This window comes from Vipera berus (genome assembly GCF_964194415.1).
Source record: "Vipera berus genome assembly, chromosome: 1".
In the NCBI taxonomy this organism is placed as follows: domain Eukaryota; kingdom Metazoa; phylum Chordata; class Lepidosauria; order Squamata; family Viperidae; genus Vipera; species Vipera berus.
The window spans coordinates 305,827,290-305,848,123 of record NC_138202.1 but is presented as its reverse complement, the minus strand read 5'-3'; the positions used below and the strand labels follow the sequence as shown (position 1 = coordinate 305,848,123).

The 20,834-nt window shown below is 39.7% G+C and overlaps 1 protein-coding gene across 1 annotated transcript in view; it reads left to right on the top strand.

Annotated features, from left to right (window-relative positions):
* Positions 1 to 2,767: 2,767 nt before the first annotated feature.
* Positions 2,768 to 20,834, top strand: part of STUM (stum, mechanosensory transduction mediator homolog) — a gene marked incomplete at its 5' end in the record, with an annotated part of 44,884 nt that continues 26,817 nt past the window's right edge. The window contains one exon of the mRNA XM_081315431.1: positions 2,768 to 2,990. Within this exon, the coding sequence (XP_081171557.1) occupies positions 2,768 to 2,990 (223 nt within the window). The remainder of the gene's footprint in view (positions 2,991 to 20,834) is intronic.

Here is a 20,834-nt window from a genome sequence, read left to right as displayed (position 1 = left end):
CATGTGTCCATTTCACATGTTGAGCTGGACAAAAGCATTCTGGCGTGAAAATAGTATTTTGTATTTTATGCTAGAACCAGACCAACTTTGTTGTGGATTCTTAGTTTGTTGAGGACCTTTTTGGAAATTGATGATTTGTTGAAATATGGCTGTGCCACACCTGGAATTATCAAGTTACAATCTATCAGCACTTGAAGGTCACAAGTTGCCAATATTTGAAAGTAGGCGAAGAGTCAAACCAATGGGTTGCATTCTCTAACCCAGTATTTTTCAGCCTTGGCAACTTTAATATACCATTTGTGGACTCCAATTCAAAGAATTCCCGACAGCATGCTTTAAGATGTGTGGATTTCAACTCTGCAACTGGGGAACTATGGGAATTGAAGTCCACACATCTTAAAATTGGCAAGGTTGGGAAACAGTGCTGTAATCCAAATCCCTATTGGAAGCATGCATAGTGCTTCACTGATTTATTATTTCCACTAGCTGCCTCTTTTCTCTATAGTGTTCTCTGTGGAGCTAATCTATGTATTTTTTTAAAAAATTGGAAGATAATAAAACTGGTCCCATTGTCTTGATAATCAGGACAAAGGATAAGAGAAGAACTAAGATATCAATTGTGCTGCTTTACAGATAGTTGTCAAGGGCATAGCATCAGAAATGGCATCTCCAGCTCAAGGCAAGAGAAAGCCATAGCTGAGATGAGAATATGATTCTGGATTGAGAATCCAGAGTGCAGAAAGAATAGATCCTCATATCATATGGCAATAAATATGGTTATAAACTTCCTCGGCGATGTAAAATTAACAGAAAAAAACCCAAGCTTATATGAAACATGGGAGACACCTTGTAGTTTATGTGCAAGGAAATGAAAAATTGAATGAGAGTCAATCAAGAAAAATATGAAATTGGACAGATGGATGGAAACTAGAAAAAGTATAGTTTAATGTGCACTAGAAAAATGCATCTGAACTACGCCAGAACAAATATTTTGGTGCTTTGCTTCTAATCTTAATTTATAGGAACATAATACCGGTACTTATACTACACTTTTGAATTAGTTTTGCCATTGCAAAAGCCTCTAGTCAGTTCAAGCACCTAAACTAAACAAATGCAGGTAGTCCTCCACTTACGACCACAAGCCCAGAATTTTTGTTGTTGAGACATTTGTTAAGTGAGATTTGCTCCATTATAGGACCTTTCTTGCCACAGTTCTTAAGTAATGCATTGCAGCTGGTAGGTTAGTAACATGGTCGTTAAATGGATCTGGCTTCCCCATTGGCTTTGCATGTCAGAGGTTTGCAAAAGCAGATCAATGACCCCAAGACATGGCAAATATAAACCAGTTGCCAAGGGTCTGAATTTTGATCATGTGACCACAGGGATGCTGCAGCCATGTGGAGGAACAGTCACAAGTCACTTTTTTCCACTGCCACTGTAACTTTGAATGGTCACTCAATGAACTTTTGTAAGTCGAGGACTACCTGTACCAAGTGACGAGCACTCAAACGGCCCAAGGGGTCAGAGCCTCTGTTTAAAAGCTGGAAAGAAAGAAAAAATCACAATTCCTTTCTGCAGAGGCAGAGTAGTCGTCTGTTTCATGACTAGACAACCTAAAGGTATCAGGACAAAGCACTTAATAGTTGCGTGTGGGGGAGCATGGGGGGGAGCATAAATTGCCCCATTCAAAGTACCGCCCTCTTGGAATGTCTATGCGCGTGAAAGGAAATATTGCTTGTTTCATTCTATTCTCCTAAAATCTTTATATTTCAGGGATGGTGACAACATTAAATCATAGTACAATTATAATAGAAATAAGCAGCTTCAAAATCTTAGTTCATATTTTGCATACCTATTGAAAACATTTTTTCTTCCTTCACCCACACAATTCACCCATGGGATACAGGATCATTGGCTGAGCCCCACGTTGCGCTACTATACATTGGGGCAAATTCTGTCCCAGCTGTCGGGTTAGTTGTTATAATGGCATTCTACAAATTGGTCATCTGTGCATCCGCTTGGGGAGGGGAGGGGGGGTAAAGAGTGATTTTTCATAACTTTCTAGAAAAACTACTCGACGGGGCAGAACAGGTGAGAATAAGCCAGCGTTTCCCAACCTTAGGAACTTGAAGATGCGTGGACTTCAACTCCCAGAATTCCCCATTGGTCATCTGTGCATCTGCTTGGGGAGGGGAGGGGGGGTAAAGAGTGATTTTTCATAACTTTCTAGAAAAACTACTCGACGGGGCAGAACAGGTGAGAATAAGCCAGCGTTTCCCAACCTTAGGAACTTGAAGATGCGTGGACTTCAACTCCCAGAATTCCCCAGCCAGCTATGCTGGCTGGGGAATTCTGGGAGTTGAAGTCCACGCATCTTCAAGTTCCTAAGGTTGGGAAACGCTGGAATAAGCCAAGTCCCCCTGTAACGTGGCGGTCGGAGAGAGTCTGCGAAGCCAGGACCTGAGGAAAGAGGCAGAAAGGCCATCAATCTACCGCTCGCCTTCGGGCGGGAGAAGCGCGCGCGCGGGGCGAGGATAAGAGAGAGAGAGCGGGAGCGTGCGTAGCGCGGTCTCTCCCAGCGGCGTAGTCGGGCGCTTGGACGCGCGTTTAGCACCGCGTCTCGCTTCGAGATTCCCTCCACTTATGCTCAGGCGCCTCCTTGTCCTTAGGCAGACGCGGAGTCCCGGTCGGAGGCTCACTCGAGCGGAGACGCTCTGGGACGCAGCTACTCCGGCGCTTCCTGGCTGCTCCGGCTAAAGCGGGCATCATGGACCATGGCCCCAAAGAAGGGGACGCTGCCGGGCCGACTGCTGGCGATGCCGCGCGAGGAAATGCCGCCGCCGCCGCCGCCACTGCCGCCTCCTCCTCCTCCGGCGGCGTGGTAGTGCAAGTGCGTGAGAAGAAGGGACCCTTGCGTGCCGCCATCCCCTACATGCCGTTCCCTGTAGCCGTCCTCTGTTTGTTCCTCAACACCTTCGTACCTGGACTAGGTAAGCCGCCCCTGCCCTTCGCAATTGCACGCCCGCTAGGCGGCGCTCGCGTGACTCCACCTGCTAGAAACAAAACAAAACAAAACAAAACTAAGCGGGAACCGGGACGTACCCGAAGCAAGCGGAATTCCTCTGTTAAGGCAGACGCAGCTAACCGCCCAGGTGCGAAGGTGTAGCCTTGGCGAGGCTGCTGGGCGGGACGTTCCGTCTTGCGTCCGTCTGTGCCTTTCCGTTTTGGACTCGTGGGGAACTTGCCGGTTAGGCAGACGCCTTGGCTGCCTCTCTCGGGCGGCTGCTTTATGTTTCGCCGTTACTTGGGAGGTGGGAAAGGGGGTCTATTCTATTACCAAGCGCTCAGTTGCAAACAAGTCAAGCTGCCTGTCCAGGCTAGTGCGAGCAAGTCGCGTGGAGAAGTGGAAAGTCCGCACAACACGTCTGGCGATTGTAACTCTTCTCTTTGGTAGTTCCACTGAAGGGAGCAGAGTGGCCAGCCTGCACTCCCTGAAGTTGGATTTCTTATAGGGGAAAGCAGGGGTTTCTGTGGGACCAGGACGAGTGTTCATATAGTATACAATCCAGCACTGTCTTTTTCTTTGGCAGTTAACCAAATATATACCAGCAGAGCCTAAAAGCAGTTTTAATTGATGTTGGTAGAGCTGCATCCCCCGTTTGATTATCAAAAGTTCTGGAGCTAAGAACTATATTCATCTTTATCCTCTGTGAATTTCTTTCAGCTACTGTTAAAAATAGCACTGATTTAAGCTAGTAACTGTTGCTAAGTACTGGGGGTTTTGAATTTTGTAAACCAATTTCGGTGTTGTTTATCCTGAATTCATTGTGATGTTTTAGAATGGAGCCAGGAGAAGTCTGTTCACAGAGTAATTAATTCAGAATCCCAAATAAAAGCTTTGCACTTCTCAAGTTCTGACATTCTTGTTAGGACAGGAACTAAATGTGGGGAAGAAAATGTAAGCATCTTTTGCTTTAATTGTATGAACATACGTAGTAGCATAATATATGCATTCCCTTTTAAAGTTGTTGAGGTTTATCTACTGCAGCCACCACGAAAAAACATTTTGAGTTTACATTATTGGCTGTTCCTTCAATTCTCTACAAAATTTCCATTTAGTGGAAATACGAAACTCTTTCACATGATGAATTGGGTCCATCTCGAGTGGAAAAGGAGAGGTGAAATGCTCTTGCATGGCCATTAGAATGGGAATATTTAGAGAGAAAAAAGTCAACTTCCAGAATCAGAAGTCAGTTTTATTAGATATAAGATTACTGAAACAAGCTTCATGTCATCTCATAGCTGAATTATACCTCTTCTGATAGGAAGATTCAGAGAAGCAAAAATCCCATCTGTTGTATTTCTCCTTGTTGTATCTGATATGGCAACCTGTCAAAAAGATGAGTTATTTTCTTCTTCTAGCTATATTGACTATTCATGAGAGGAATTTCTCTTTGTATTACCTTTGAGAAATGTTAAGTTTTGCAATTGTTTAAACTTGTAATGTTAATGTAGCTAGGATAGAACTAGAGGCTATTTGCAAAAAACCAGAAGAGAAATTTATATATATATACACCTTCAATTCTACGTGGGGAAAAAACCCGAATAACCAAAGATCCACATACAAACACCCCCGAAAACCTCAGAAAACACACACACACACACACACACACACACACACACACACACATATATATATATATATATATATGTGTGTGTGTGTGTGTGTGTGTGTGTGTGTGTGTGTGTGAATATGAAGAAATACTAGAGAATGTGGTTGGCAAAATTCCTCTTGAGTACAAAATAACTGGGTAATGTGTCCTTGAGCAGCACTGAGATAAGACTTTACATATGCTGACATTGTTAAAATAGCATGCTGTTTAATCCTCCTGTAAATATATTAAAAGCCAAAGGATAGTGCCATGGAATTGGCTCTAAATGTTCTTTTGCATGGTGTGATATTACACCAGTACATTGTTGATAATAATTCAAGCAAATAGTTGTTATATTTTAATTAAGTCTTAACTTTATGAAATACCAATCAGCATAAATGAGTTTCCTAAATTTTGCGCCCCTTCTTGATAGGAGCTGGTGCAATTTAAGACCATCCTCATATATCTCCCTGATGTATGGCATATATTCCAAAGGAAATACTGTGAAGAATGTTTTGTAGTGTTTCCTCTGGAGTTGCATTATAGACTGTTTTCCATAAATGAGAGCTTTCTTTTCTTAACCCCTTTCCTCTTGTATTATAATTGTATCATAGAAAACCATGCCATTCAAATCTCAGATTGTGCCCCAGCTAACAAATCTACCAGTTAAAGCTCCAGATTTGAGAAGGAGAGCCAAGTGATCCGCCCCTCGGGCTCTCCATACAGTATGGAGACTATGGGACCATCCTGGAAGCAAGTGCTATTTCAGAGTGGCCACAATTCATTGCAGCTGCTTCCAACGTAGTTCCCACTTCTGGGACGGTGCCACACTGCCTCCATGTAGGAAGGCCATGTGGCAGAGAGGCTATTTCTCAAATGACATCTAGAGAAAACCTAAGTGACTGAGCTGCGATAGGGGTTGGGGAGGAGGATGTGAGACCCAGCAGGGTGTGAAGCAGGCCCAAAGCCTGCAGTGATCTGACAGGGAGGGGGATGTGTGAGGAAGATAAGCAGGGGAGCTGCTGCAACATCCCTGCTATTGACCGTAAGAGCAGGTGGCTTGCTGAGCACCTGAATTTTGTTCATGTGACCATGGGGGCACTTCAGCGGCCATAAATTCAGGCAGGGCCCATAAGTCCCTTAATTCAGCACCATCGTAATTTCAGTTGGTCACTGAACGAAGGGACTACCTTCCTGTAAGGCATGACATCACACACAGACTTGATTATCAGATTCTGCAGTAGGTACAATGATACACCTGATTACTTCTTCAAATGAAGTGATGATCCTATAGGTTCACATCCTTTTGTTACACACAAATATATAGCTTTGGATCATTTTCTTCAATAAATCAATGAACAAGTATAATGTTTTTGACTCGATTAACTGTGCTCTTTATTTAGTTTTAGGATTTGTGTGGAGAACAGGTAAGATTTTAGGTCATATTTATGCAGAAATATTAAAGATGTTCACAAACTTGTAGGTACCACTGTTTTCAATATGAAAATGAAAAGGCACTAACCAACCAAAGTTTTAAAAATTCAGAGCATCAAAGCATCCAGACTGGGAAAATAAATGTTTCAATTAAATACAGTATATTGCCATTCAGCAATTTTAGGTAGGTTGTATTTTTATAGCGTTCCCAAAGTCTTAAAAGTAGAAGTAGTGATAAGCTAATTAAAAGTGTTAATTTTTTTAAAGAAAACTTTTCATGCACCATCTTTAAGTAAGAATTATTTTAGACCATGGGTATCAAACTCGCGACGTCACGTGATGTGTCACGACATAGCATGACTTTTTTCCCATTGCCGGCAATGGGGTGGGCGGGGTTTTGGCGTGATGCATCCTGCCCATGGGTCGGCAGTTTGACACCCCTGTTTTAGACAGTAAGTTTCTCATGAGAAGTATCAGATCTAAATCTTATTCCCAGTAATATGTCTTGGTGTTTGTTGTTTTCAGTAAAGTTAATTTCCAAACAAATTACAGCTAAACACCTGCCAGAAATTCAGAGGAGCCAAATAATAACTTTCTAGTTGTACCCATAGAGGTTCACATTCAAAATAATTTCCATTCCAAAGAGTCAGAAGTTAATGTATATACCAAATGGTATAATTAAAAATCAGGAAAATTAAAATTAGGCTTAGGCTTAAACTGCAGAGATCTTGGCTCATAATAAGTATTTTAACAGGAAAAAGCATAGGAAAATAATTGGAGGTAAGCCCACCCATAACTACTGTATACAATTGACCTGGCAACTCTTTTTTCAGTAGAACCAGGTCCCAATGTTACAACTTAGCTAGGAGAGAAAATTATTTTGAGTGGATGTTATATAAAATTGATTTCCTGTATCCACTACTTTGCCGGCCCCAAATAAGAGGTGGAGGGAATTTGGAATTGATGAGTAAAAATGATACCAGGATTTGAGAGTTGCTTGTTTCATTCTATTCTCCTAAAATCTTTATGTTTCAGGGATGGTGACAACATTAAATCATAGTACAATTATAATAGAAATAAGCAGCTTCAAAATCTTAGTTCATATTTTGCATACCTATTGAAAACATTTTTCTTCATTCACTCACACAATTCACCCATGGGATACAGGATCATTGGCTGAGCCCCACGTTGTGCTACTATACATTGGGGCAAATTCTGTCCCAGCTGTTGGGTTAGTTGTTATAATGGATTTCTACAAATTGGTCATCTGTGCATCCGCTTGCTGCTGGTGTTGCAACAATGCTACTGCCAGATGCACAGCAGATAGTGGAGTTCCTTGGGAATTGGTAGCCATTCCTGAAATTCTTCTCTTTGGAAGAGAGTGGGAAACTTGCAAAATTGATGTTGATTTCATGAGATAAACTAGATAAGAATCACGATCAGATAACCTATTTCTACTTTGTTGTAAAACTATATTGACAAAATCTTTCAACTGAAAATATATTCAAAATAATGTATTTTTATCATTCCAGCAAGGATTTTTAAGTTGCTAATTAAAAATTCTGGTATGATACCTTTATTAAAAATATATTTTAGCATTCTGAATGCTTATTTCTGCAAATCATTTGTGCAATTTTTATCTGTTGATTGCAAAACTTGTACTATAATGCAATTGTGGGAAGAATCCAGAGAAAGAAACATTTCGGTAAATATTAAAAAGGCAGAATATATTTCCCCAAAGGATTTTAAAGGTAGAAAGCAACCCCCCTCCCCCCAAGTCTCTCTGCCCCAAACAGAAACTTCAGAAATGCAGATGTGATAATCTTGTCAGGAAGATTGGAGTCAGGAAGCTTGGATTAGAAAAAACAATCCCTAGAATCAACAATCTCTCACACCAAAAAATCCAACAGTCATCAGCCACACCCCCAGGGAAGAAGGATATGGCCTTTGGGACATAATAGGATTAACCCACCACCATCAGAATACCAGAAAGCCACACTCAGACTCAGGTCAAAGTTCATGCCACAGGAACAACTCCAAACAAAGGCTCAAGAAGGTATAAAAACCCACTCCCTACTACATGTGGTCAGTTTTTCCAGAGCCATCTTTCTGTCTGGCTCTCCTCTTCAATAAACTACAACCTTCTTTCTAAAGCAGTCTCCATGTTTGTTTATTCCCAGCTTGGACTGGACCCTGATGAAAAAATTTTGTTCAACACAATTATTACTAGAACAAGAGGATTTTTTTTCAAGCTGTTACTAGATGGCATGTGATTAGTAGTTGCAGAATTGTATTTGTAATGGTATTAAAATCTCTCACGAATAATTTATTTGTATAATACAAGTGTATGTTTAAGATAACTATTACAGCCATTAATGATTATTTAAATGTAACAAGTATAAATTACATTTCATCTGAATCTGATAAATGAGTCCTGTAGTGGAATCTGGAGTTGAAGTGAGGGGAGAAGTAGGAGACTGACTAGCCTGGAATTGTGGAGGGAGGGGGAGGGAGCAGCGGAAAGCACATTCTCCCTAAATTTTGCAGTGTTTATCTAGTAGTTTATCTACTCAGTGCATGAATCTGGCAAGATTCCTGTTAATAGGCAAGTGGCAAAAACATACCATTCTGACCAGCTACCTTGTTCCTTGCATCTGACAATTCAATAATATTTTATAACTGTAAAAAAATAAAGTTTTTCTTGGAAGTTTATAAACAAAATACAACAATAATTGTTAATTGCAGTTCTTGCCTAGGTTAAAAGTTATAATAATTATCCAAGATGTTATACATAGTAAGCATAACAGCATAAAAATAGTTTAAAATGAGTATAACAAATTATTTACTTACTTACTTATTTACTTACAAGTAAGTAGTAGAATCACATAATCATATAATCATAATCATAATAGTAAAGTTAGAAGGGACCTTGGAGATCATCTAATCCAATCCTGCTCAGGCAGGAAACCCTATACCATTTCAGACAAATGGCTGGGGCACCCCACTACACACTTCCGTCCATGTAGATGCGGTTCCACTGAGTACGGCCTGTCAGCCAGCTACGAATCCATGTGGTGGTGATGCTGTCTAAGCCACATTTGTCTATCTTATCAAGTAGTAGTTTGTGATCTACTTTATCAAATGCCTTATTGAAGTCCAAGTAAATTATATCCACAGCATTCTTCTGATCCACTAATTTTGTCACTTGGTCAAAGAATGCAACAAGATTTGTCTGGCATGAACTGTTTTTGACAAACCCATGTTGGCTTTTAGTAATGACTTTGTTTGCCTCTAGGTGCTCGCTGATTTATTGTTTGATTATCTTTTCCAGAATCTTCCCAGGTATTGAGGTCAGTCTGATAGGTCTGTAATTTCCTGGATCCATTTTTTCCCTTTTTTGAAGATGGGAACTACATCAGCTCTTTTCCAGTCCTCTGGTAGTTCCCCAGTGCTCCAAGATCTTTGAAAAATATAATTCAGTGGTTCTGAGATCACATCTGCCAGTTCCTTGAGAACCCTGGGGTATACTCCATCTGGTCCTGGTGATTTGAACTCGTCTAGGCTGGACAGGTGTTCACTTACCATTTTTTTGCCTATCTTAACTTGCGTTTCTATTCTGTTTTTTATGGCACTGGTTTTGGTAGGTTGGACTGTTTTTTCCCTTTGTGTAAAGACAGATGCAAAAAATGAGTTAAATAGTTCTGCTTTCTCCCTGTTGCTTGTCACCTTCTTGCCACTTTCACCCACTAATGGACCAATCATTTCCTTTACTTTTTTGTTTTTTGCATGTTGAAAGAAGCTTTTTTTGTTATTTTTGACTTTGGTCGCAAGCCTTAGTTCATTTTGAGCCTTAGCTTTCCTCACTTTGTCTTTGCAGGCTCGGGCTATTTGCTGATATTCTGACTTAGTTACGTTCCCCTCTTTCCACTTTCTATACTTGTCCTTTTTATCTTTCAATTTATCAGAGAGTTCTTTATGCAGCCATGCTGGTTTCTTTTGAGAGCTGTTATTTTTCCTCTTTGGTGGTATTATGCTAGACTGGGCTTTTATTATCTCACTTTTCAAAATTTCCCAAGCTTCTTGAGTTGTTTTCCCCTTGAGGATTCTCATCCATGGAATCCTTTCCAAGCTCTCTCTAAGTTTATTGAAATTAGCTCTCTTAAAGTCCAAGACTGTAGTTTGACTGTATTCTATTGCTTGTGCTTCCATAATGTTGAATTCCAGTATTGTGTGATCACTTCCTCCCAAGCTTCCTGTGGCTTCAACACCTTCTATCATTTCATCTCTGTTAGTGAGAATTAGATCCAAAATGGCTAATCCCCTAGTTTCCTTCTCTACTTTTTGGGTGACAAAGTTGTCTGCTAGGTTTGTCAGGAATCTGTTTGATCTTCCACTTGGTGCAGAGTTTGTCTCCCAGTTGATGTCAGGGTAGTTAAAGTCCTCCATTACTATTGTGATGTGCTTCCTACATACCTTAGTTAGCTGACTACCAAAAAGTTCATCTATTTCCTCTGTTTGGTTGGGTGGCCTATAGTATACACCTATGGCAATGTCATTTTTTCTCCCTTTTATATTGACCCAAATGCATTCAGGCTTACAGTTTTCATCATTGTTGTGCTCTATTTCTGTAGAGATGTAGTTATTTCTTATAGAGAGAACAACTCCACCTCCTCTTTTATTTGGTCTGTTTCTTTTGAATAATTTAAATCCCTCTAGCTGTGTGTTCCATTTGTGGGTTTCATCCCACCATGTTTCCGTAATGGCGACAATATCATATCTGCCCTCATTAACCTGAATTAACATGCCTTGAATTAATCTTAAATGATTTTTAAAATGATTTAAATTTACGATGTGGCTTTCCTTTATTTTCTGCATACAGGGAAAGTGTATTTAAATATATTTCTGAAAGAATATATTTTGTATAAATAGTTCCTGTTAATTTGCTATTTTTAAAATATTTCTGAGTTCATTCTTGTTGCCATGACAATTTCATTTTCATAAACACATTTTTGTGGTGTCTATGTCTGCTCCTATTTGACATTCTGGAAATTATATAAAATTGAAGAAAACAAATCAGTAATTTTGATATTAAACAGATAATGCTATCAATTTTGAGTGGTTGTATATTTATGCATTTTATTGGGGTACTTTACACTACTTTCTGACCCCCAAATACTCCTACAAAGTAGCACAGTTTAATACAATAAATAGCTCAAATGCCAAACTCAAATGATAATACTGTAAAATTGGGACCAAAATAAAATGATTTACACATTTTCTTAAAAAGAAAAGCTGGAAAAAATCTTTACAGTTCATCTGATACTCGGAAAGAGACAGAATCAACTGCTACATAGAAAGAGTTTCTCAATCAGTTTCATTGAAAATGCTCTCCACCCCGCAATGCTGTCAGAATCTTGCACAAGTTTTTCATGTATTAGAAAAAATGATCGGGCTCTCGTACCCATGATAGGCTTTGTAAGAAGCTGAGTCTGTTTTTTAAAAAAACATAACAGAGAAGCCAAAAAGGATCTTTTTATAGATCTGCTAACACAGTGTCAATTTAGCAAGCTGCTAATAAACACAGAGTGGGGAGGGAACATTTCAGATTTCAAATTAATTTAGGCAAGATATTATCATAAGTTAAATCAAGAATAGAAGAAGAATAGAATAGAGCTGGAAGGGACCTTGGAGGTCTTCTAGTCCAGCCCCCTGCTCAAGCAGGAAGACCTATACCATTTCAGACAAGTGACTGTCTATCTCTTAAAAACCTCCAGTGGTGGAGTGCCCACGATTTCTGAAGGCAAGCTGTTCCACTGGTTAACTGTCCTCACTGTTAGGAATTTTCTCCTTGATTCCAGGTTGCTTCTCTCTTTGGTCACTTTCCAACCATTGTTTCTTGTCCTGCCCTCTGGTGCTTTGGAGAATAGTTTGACCCCCCTCTTCTTTGTGGCAGCCCCTCAAATACTGGAATGCTGCTATCATGTCACCCCTGTTTCTTCTTTTCTTTAGACTAGCCAAACGCAAGTCCTGCAGCCGTTCTTCATAAGCTTTGGTCTCCAGGCCTTTGATCATTTTAATTGCTCTTCTTTGAACTTTTTCCAAGGTCTCAACAACTTTTTTGTAGTATGGTGACCAAAATTGGTTGCAGTATTCCAGGTGTGTTCTGAAATCAGCTGCTGTCAGGCCTTCAAGATAGCCCAGACTTGGAAACCAAAGCCATAAATGCTAATGCTACCTTTACTGTAGTTACAGTTATAGAATCTTGCAAGTTGGAAAGTGCTTCCCCTTTCCTCTGCCTTTACATTCCAGAAAATTAGGGAGGATCAGCTCTGAGGTGCTTTGTCTAACTCCACTACTGGTTTGAATTCAGATTTCTCTTATGATCAGATCATTGTCCAGGCTGCAGCCCTTCCTACTATCTCTCAAGGTTATTCTGACAGCCCATTATAGTTGCACAGTTAAGAATTAAAGAGATAAAATACCTGTGCCAATATATACATTGTGTCTTATTTGATTTGCTGTTCTACAAGCATGCACTGAGACCATAACATGAGCAATCATGCATGTAAATACATAGAGCTTATCACCTCACTCTACCCCAGGAACTGCTGGAAGCCACATTTTTACCGCTTTACAAAAACCCAGAGTGGGTACCATATGAACTTCAGGGTGAATACTGTTCCACAGGAAAAGCATAGTGTCTACTGAGAAGACACATCTCCTAATTCCCACAAAATGACAGTGCTTTATAGCTGCGACCTGGAGTGTGCCAACTCTAGCAAATCTTACCGCCAGAGGAAAGTCAGCTGTACATATTCAAATTCTAAGCCATAAATTACATCCAAAAAGCCACTGATAATCAATGCACCTTGAGTTGAGCCCAAGCTCATTTCTTTCCCCCAAAAGAGGGGTCAGCAACCTGAAACAGTGAAAGAGCCACTCGGAACCGGTTCCCTCACAAAATGAAAAACTGGGAGCCGCAAAAAATATGTGCGCATGCGCATACATGCAAGCATGCGCAGAACAGGGTTTGACTGAAGAGTGGAGCCAAGGCGAGATATGCACCTACCCTGCATATTTGAATTGATTGGCTGAACTTTTTTAGTCCCACTTTTTTTTTTTTGGACTGCACATGGCAGAGCACTGGGAGCCACAGGAGACGGCTGAAAGAGCCGCATGCGGTTCTGGAGCCGCGGGTTGCAGACCTGTGCCCCAAAACTTTGCAGCATTCAGGCGCCAAGACAGGATCTCAGTGGCATTGCCTGTCCATCTAGGGGTCAAGATTTAAAACGGAGTATCATTCAAACATGGATGATGCCTGACAATCATGCCAATGGGTGACTTCACCCACTGGCCTCATGTAGATGTTGAACTGGAGTACATAAGGAAAGTGTCAATCTCTGTGAAATTCTATATTGCAAGAACTTTGCATTATATCACTCCTTATCAACACCAACTGGAACAAGCCCCAGAAAGTGAATCACTACAGTCCAGTGCTCCCTGCTCCTAACTCTCATCAATGGTCCAGAAGGATGCTTTGATTTTATTTTTATCCTGCCCCCCTTTTTAGTATTTTAGTATTCAATACTTTTTGATATTGAATGCTTCTGAAATATCAAACAGAACCAGGAGAGTCATGTCACCCCTATTCTGGTTCTGCCAAATAAGTACAACCAGTGTTGTCTCAGGGCTGTACTCAGACTGAAGGCTTGACCAAAATGGCTTCAGATAATCAGTTTCCTCCAGCCTCTACTTTATCCTTAAATGTTGCACAAAAAACGGAAAGTTGGAAACTGGTTCTAAATTATCCCACACTTGTCAGTTCCAGTTACGGCTTCATGAGGATGGAATGTACCATTATTCAAGGCAGATGGGATAGTCCACTCAGTCCAGAATGAATGCATCACTGTTTGAGCCCAGCCATTTGTCACCCCCTAGGAGGCCTTAACCAACTAGGAGGGGCAAGAGACAATACTAATATACCCAAGGACCTTTCTACTTTCTCAAGACCTACCTGACCAGGGTCCAACTTCATTAAATCTGAATGATCTTATCCATCAGATGTCTAATGTATTCATGATAGCAACTCTTCATATATTCATCTTGTCCTTCAATCTCCATGAGTCTGAGGGTTGCTTTTAAAAGAGCCATTGGACAGTGATAAGCATAGTAAAATAATTATATACTGCAATCCTTGTTATCATTACATAGACTGTAATGTGGGCATAGTCATGTTTAAACAGATTTATTCTTCATCTTTCTCTAGCAGTAATCTAGGCATCTCTTCTGGCTACTCTGTTTCCCTGCAGTCCTTAGAAAACCAAGGGGCTCAGTGAGATTAGCAGCAGTAGTTCATATGCAGTCCTATACAACACAACTGACACTTCATCATACTGTTCTGTACCAGCCTGCTACCGGCCTTGCAGAAAGGCAACCCCTGTACAAACGGCAGAGGCTGGAGAGCGTCTGAGGCTGGAAGGCGTCTGCCAAGTTTAATTCACAAGCAAAACAACAGAACAAGAAACAAAACACCGGAACTGTGATCCTCAAACGGAGCGGTTGCTTTCAGCAACCAGCCCTTCCCCAAACACTCCCTTTATTAGAGTTCAGGGCGTGGCCTCCCTGTGCCTCCTTCCGAGGAGTCCCACAGCCTTTCTCTGCTTGTTCCTGCTTGACTGCCTCCTGCGTCGGGCGTCCTTGAACAGGGCCAGCTGTGGGTCATCATCATCCGCACTGTCGGGCTCGCGCAGCTGAGGAGAGGGCCCTGGCTGGGGGCTCTGCGAAGCCTCCAAGCCATCATCAGCAAGTTCGTCTTCAACACCCTCCTCCTCCCCCTCGTCTGAGTCATCCGAGACATCCGAGCCGGCTGCCGGACCCACAGGCTGGCCCTGAATCACAACACATTTGTGGAAGCAACTAGGATTTCTGGTGAACTGTCAGAAAAATTTCCAAATACCAACTGAAAACCAGTTGTGGGTCCATCATGCATCTATTGCAGACTAATCTAAGAAGGTCCATCTTTCTTCAGGATGGAGGACATCAGAAAGTTTCAAAGGAACCAATTTCTGAACCGTGATCAGAAATTGATCTGACCATGACAAGGCAAAGTTACAGTCCCCTGCAATCTTCAAAAGCCTGGGCTTATTATCTAGGCAGGGTTTTTCAAATTGTGGTCTGCAGAACCTCTCTCTTTCTCATGTACAGCTCAACAATGTGAGGTTTTTAAAAAGTAACTGTATATCATAAAAAGGCGAGTGAAAAAGGACAATAGAAACAACCAGCAGCCAGATCTTAAGACCAGTAATGTGGGGGGCCTGTTATATAGTAACTCTTGATCAGGAATTCTGGATATATATATTTTTTTAAAAAAACATTAATAGATTCCACTCCCTAAGAAATGTTTAAGACCTCTGATCTAGGGCTAGGCAATATGGCAGCATTAAATATACCTCCTGGTAAACATATTTACTATGAATTTAAGGATTTGGATGGAAAAGAACAGATCAAGAGGCATTCTGTTATATTGTCCCAGATTTTTGCCTCTGAAATCTCTGAAAGGGGTGGGGGTAAAAGATGGGCAGTCAAGATCAAAGATGCTTTTAAGTCATCCTTCCTCTCACTCACCTGTATAGATGAGCCATATGATGTTGAAGTGATTTCTTTGGGTATAATGTCTTTGTGCTGTAACAAGACTTCAAAAAGAGCTATGAAGCCTATATACTGGGTAGAATAAGAGCAAAATATAAATGAAGGTACAGTGCACACATATTAACTCAGAGAGCTGTTTAGTGGATGGAAAAGCAATATTTTCCTGACAAGTTTGTTTTTAAAATCCTGGGTTTAAAGGCACAGTTGGGATTTGTTCCCTAGCAACAGTGTACATCTAAGGCTTGTGAATGATTGCCAATATTGTGAAAAGCTTCACGGAAGAGTGAAGCAATTAGGAATGTGGAGGGTGGGAACAGTTAAATAAAAAGTTAGTATGGTGAAAGAAATTGTCAAAGATCTTCTGGAGCTGAAAACATTTCTAAGTAATAGTCAGATACTTTAAAACTTAACACTTGAAGAAAAAATAATTATTTGATTGACAGCTTGTTCACATAACCACTTTTTCATAACCAAAAAATTAATATATTGTTGAAGCAACAGTGAATAATATATAGAATTATACAGCTGTTGAAAATTATGGAGAAATGAAGGTAGGCTATATTATTAACTCCCACTAATATGCAAGGAAAGCATTTTCTCCTTAGGAATAATCCTGATTTTCAGAAATGATTGTTGCAGGTGTGGAAGGATGTTTATATTTATATTTATATATTTATATTTATTTGATTTGAGAATGGTTCCTGAAAGCAGAATATAATTTGAAGGAATAATGTTCTTCTTTGTACAAGAGATATAAAGGGAAAGTTTATACGTAGCTTGAAAAGGGTCTAAGTTTAGTTTCTTGCTTCTACAGCTAAAGGGAATTAGATTCAGAAATCAAGTAATGGAAAAGATCCTCTATGAATTTTAGTTAGTTATATTTAATATAAGTTTTAATCATCCATTTTCAAATCCAAAAGATGATGCTTCTGGGGTGTAGATTTTTATGATACTATTTTTGGGTGGCTTGATTCTGTTTCATACATTTAACAAATTTGTCTAGTAAGATGAAAGGAAATACCTGTGCAGATAAGAAGCAAACTTCCTGAAGTAATTTTAAATTGTATTTTAAAAGCTGTATCTGCAGATTGAGGAAACAAGTGATGGGTTTCCCAGATTTGCATGTATTATATAAATCACAGAAGGAAAGTTTGACATAGTAAGCCCAAGAGATAAGAATATAATGGGATAATAACTCTAGGTTTGCACTATGAATGTAAAATTTGTATTAATTCATCATTTTTTCCTATCAAATATAACTATCTCAGTCTTTAGTATATTAATTTTCAGATTTGGTTCTTAGCAAACAATTCTTCAATCTGACTATGGAAGTACTACATTAAACAACATACTCTAACTTCCTTACAAGGAAAGATCAAACTTCTATTTTACTGTCTGTTCAATGTTGTATTATTTGCTAGCTATTCCATATATTCTATATTCTACAAAATATTCCATAATTCAAGCTGATTTGTTAGATTCATAAACAAGAAGAGAAGAGCATTGTTCAGAGGCTTCTAATTCAAGACAAAGGATTATAAGGTAGTTCTAAAAAAAGGAAGATTTAATATTCCTGTGATTTGGCTGATAACTGTGGTGGCTGAAAAATAAAATTTCCCCCTTGTTTTTGAGGGGGAAAAAAGATAATAAAGATAAAATTAGGAAATGCTATCGAATTGTAATGATCCCACAGTCTTTAAATATGTACTGCTTAATTTTAGCAAGTAATGCCAGTTTAGTCTCAGTTTTACTAAAAGCCCATGGTGGATTGTGTGCTTTAAGTACTGTGGTAGATACAGGTTACCCTCAATTTACGACCACAATTCAGCCCCAAATTTCTGTCGCTAAGTAAGACATTTGTTAAGTGAATTTTGCCCCATTTTACGGCTTTTCTTTCCATAGTTGTTAAGTGAATCACTGCATTCTGAAATTAGTAACACAGTTGTTAAGTGAATACAGCTTCCCCATTGACTTTGCTTGTCAGAAGGTTGCAAAAAGGTGATCACATGACCCTGGGACACTGCAACCTTCATAAATACGAGTCAGTTGCCAAGCGTCTGAATGTTGATCACATGTCCATGGGGATACTGCAATGGTTGTAACTGTGAAAAACAGTTATAAGTCACTTTTTTCAGTGTTCTTGTAACTTTGAACGGTTACTAAACTAACTCTTGTAAATTGAGGATTACCTCTAAAGGTAAAAAGGTAAAGGTTCCCCTGCACATGCGTGCTAGTCGTTTCCGACTCTAGGGGCCGGTGCTCATCTCCGTTTCAAAGCTGAAGAGCCAGCGCTTGTCCGAGGACGTCTCCGTGGTCATGTGGCCGGCATGACTAGACGCCAAAGGCGCACGGAACGCTGTTACCTTCCCACCGGAGTGGTCCCTATTTTTCTACTTGCATTTTTACGTGCTTTCGAACTGCTAGGTGGGCAGAAGCTGGGACGAGTAACAGGCGCTCACTCTGCTACGCGGCACTCGGGATTTGATCCACCAAACTGCCGACCTTCTGATCGACAAGCTCAGTGTCCTAACCCACTGAGCCACCGCATCCCTGGATTACCTCTACAACAGGCTTATAGATGATAGTTTGTAAATAGGGTTTTAACCATCCTGTACTTATTTCTGAACATAAGACGGGAACTCTAATGAAACAAAGGAGAGTAAGAATTGATATATATTTGAGGGATAGGTTCCACGTTTCTTGTTCTTTGTGGGTGGGGAGGATAAAACCCCATGTATTTGGTGCAGTATTTTTAGCCTCTCTTCCCAAAGATTCAAAATAAAAATTATTGATGGTTAGACAAGATTGAGATTTGACTTTACATGGATTCTGCCAAGGTACACAGAAAGAGAAAAACTTCAATATTACATCTAATGATTGTTTCAAAAATACATCAGTGCTACGTTAGGGTTTTTTATCACTTATATTTCAGTAACAATTGTAAATAATACCTTGCCAGATTCCCTACTCCACCCCATCTCAATATAAGCCAAAATAAAGACTAAAAGGTGGAAGTAAAGCAACATTCTCTTGTGCTTTCTTTGCATGACTGTTTTTAACTAAAGTGAAGGGGGTCACCAGTCTGAGCTTCCACCCTGGATTTTAGTAAGCCTGTTTTATTATCTTGAGTATTTGGATACCCAGAGTCCACATCACTCGGCCTTTTTAAAAGGAAAAGAGTTAATAATTTAATATTCTGAATAATACAATTGTCATATAATAATGATAGCCTTATTGAGCTCTATTGAGACCTGGCTCAAAAACAATAACTGTGGGAGGGACCTTGGAGTCCTAGTGGACGATCACTTGACTATGAGCCAGCAGTGTGCAGCAGCAGCCAAAAAGCAAATACAATCCTGGGTTGTATAAACAGAGGCATAGAATCAAGTTCATGCAAAGTATTAGTACTGCTTTATAGAACCCTAGTGAGACCACACCTGGAATGCTGCAACCAATTTTGGTCACCATACTACAAAAAAGATGTTGAGACTTTGGGAAAAAAATTAGAGAAGAACAACTAAGATGATCAAACGCCTGGAGACTAAAGCATATAAAGAATGGCTACAGGACTTGTGTTTGGCTAGTCTAAAGAAAAGAAGAAACAGGGGTGACATGATAGCAGCATTCCAGTATTTGAGGGGCTGCCACAAAGAAGAGGTGGTCAAATTATTCTCCAAAGCACCAGAGGGCAGGAAGAGAAACAATGGTTGGAAACTGATCAAAGAGAGAAGCAACCTGGAATTAAGGAGAAACTTCCTAACAGTGAGTAGAATTAACCAATGGAACAGCTTGCCTTCAGAAATCATGGAGGTTTTTAAGAAGAGACTAGAGCAGGGGTGTCAAACTGCCGGCACGTGGGCCGGATGCATCATAGTGAAACTGTGCCCACCCCATTGCTGGCAATGGCAAAAAAGTCACGATATGTCGCAACATGTCACGTGGCGTTGCAAGTTTGACAACCATGGACTAGACAGTCACTTGTCTGAAATGGTATAGGTTCTCCTGCTTGAGCAGGGGACTGGACTAGAAGACCTCCAAGGTCCCTTCCAGATTCTATTCTATTCTATATTCTATTCTAAGGATCCCTAATTTTGTATCCATGGGCACATTTCTATTGCTAAGAATCAGAATAGTTCTTACAAAATAGTTACTTTTACACAGCCAGGTTCTCATTTATTGATTTGTTTAATAAAATGTAAAATGAAAGGGTCAGATGGACCGTTGCAGTCATTGGAGGGGAGTAGATTGCAGTCATTGGAGGGGAGTAGTCATTCCATGTCTACAGCTTTTGAACTGTTCAGTATTTTAGATATAATACACTGAACTGATTTTGCCCTGAACTCAGGCCAACTGAGATACAGTATATTATTTCTTATCTTCTTTTGAGAATCTAATTCTGACCATTTAAGACTGTCTCAGCCTCATGATAACAGGAGGGGTTTTTTTGTTTTAAGAATAGTATCTGCATTAAAAGTCAAATTACCTTTTCCATGATTGCATTTATTTATCTTTTTTCCCCTCTTGAATGCATGCTTCCACTATCAAATTATCTTGAAAACTATAATATTGTTAAAATTATATTTATAATTTTATAGTGCAAGAATTGGAAACTGCATACAATGTAGCCAATAAAACTACACTTGGATGATTCTGTGATTCACATAAAAAACGTTCTGTTCTAATCAAGGAGTGAGGAAAAAAAACATGCTGCTGCATCTGTTGAAAACTTAAGACTACTCAGTACTTAAATGCAGTTTCAGTGCTGGCCTTACTTGTTCTCTTGTAATTACTTCTTCTAAATTATCATTTCTGTAGTTCATATCAGCTGTTTCCTTTATATTTCCAATTATTAACTGAGTTATTTCTATATTCTACTATTGTTTTTTTATGTTCCATTTTCACAATATTTCTGAATCAATTCCAGTTCTGCATTCCTGAATATTTCAGATCTGGTAATTAATCCCCTTTGATCTGCCAATTGTTATTCAATGATATTTGAATCTGGATAAATTCTTTTCAATGTTCAAACATTTGCTTTAGGTATTCCTGCTTTGTTGGTTCTCATGTATAATAGCAGGCCATATTGGCGTGATTTTCACA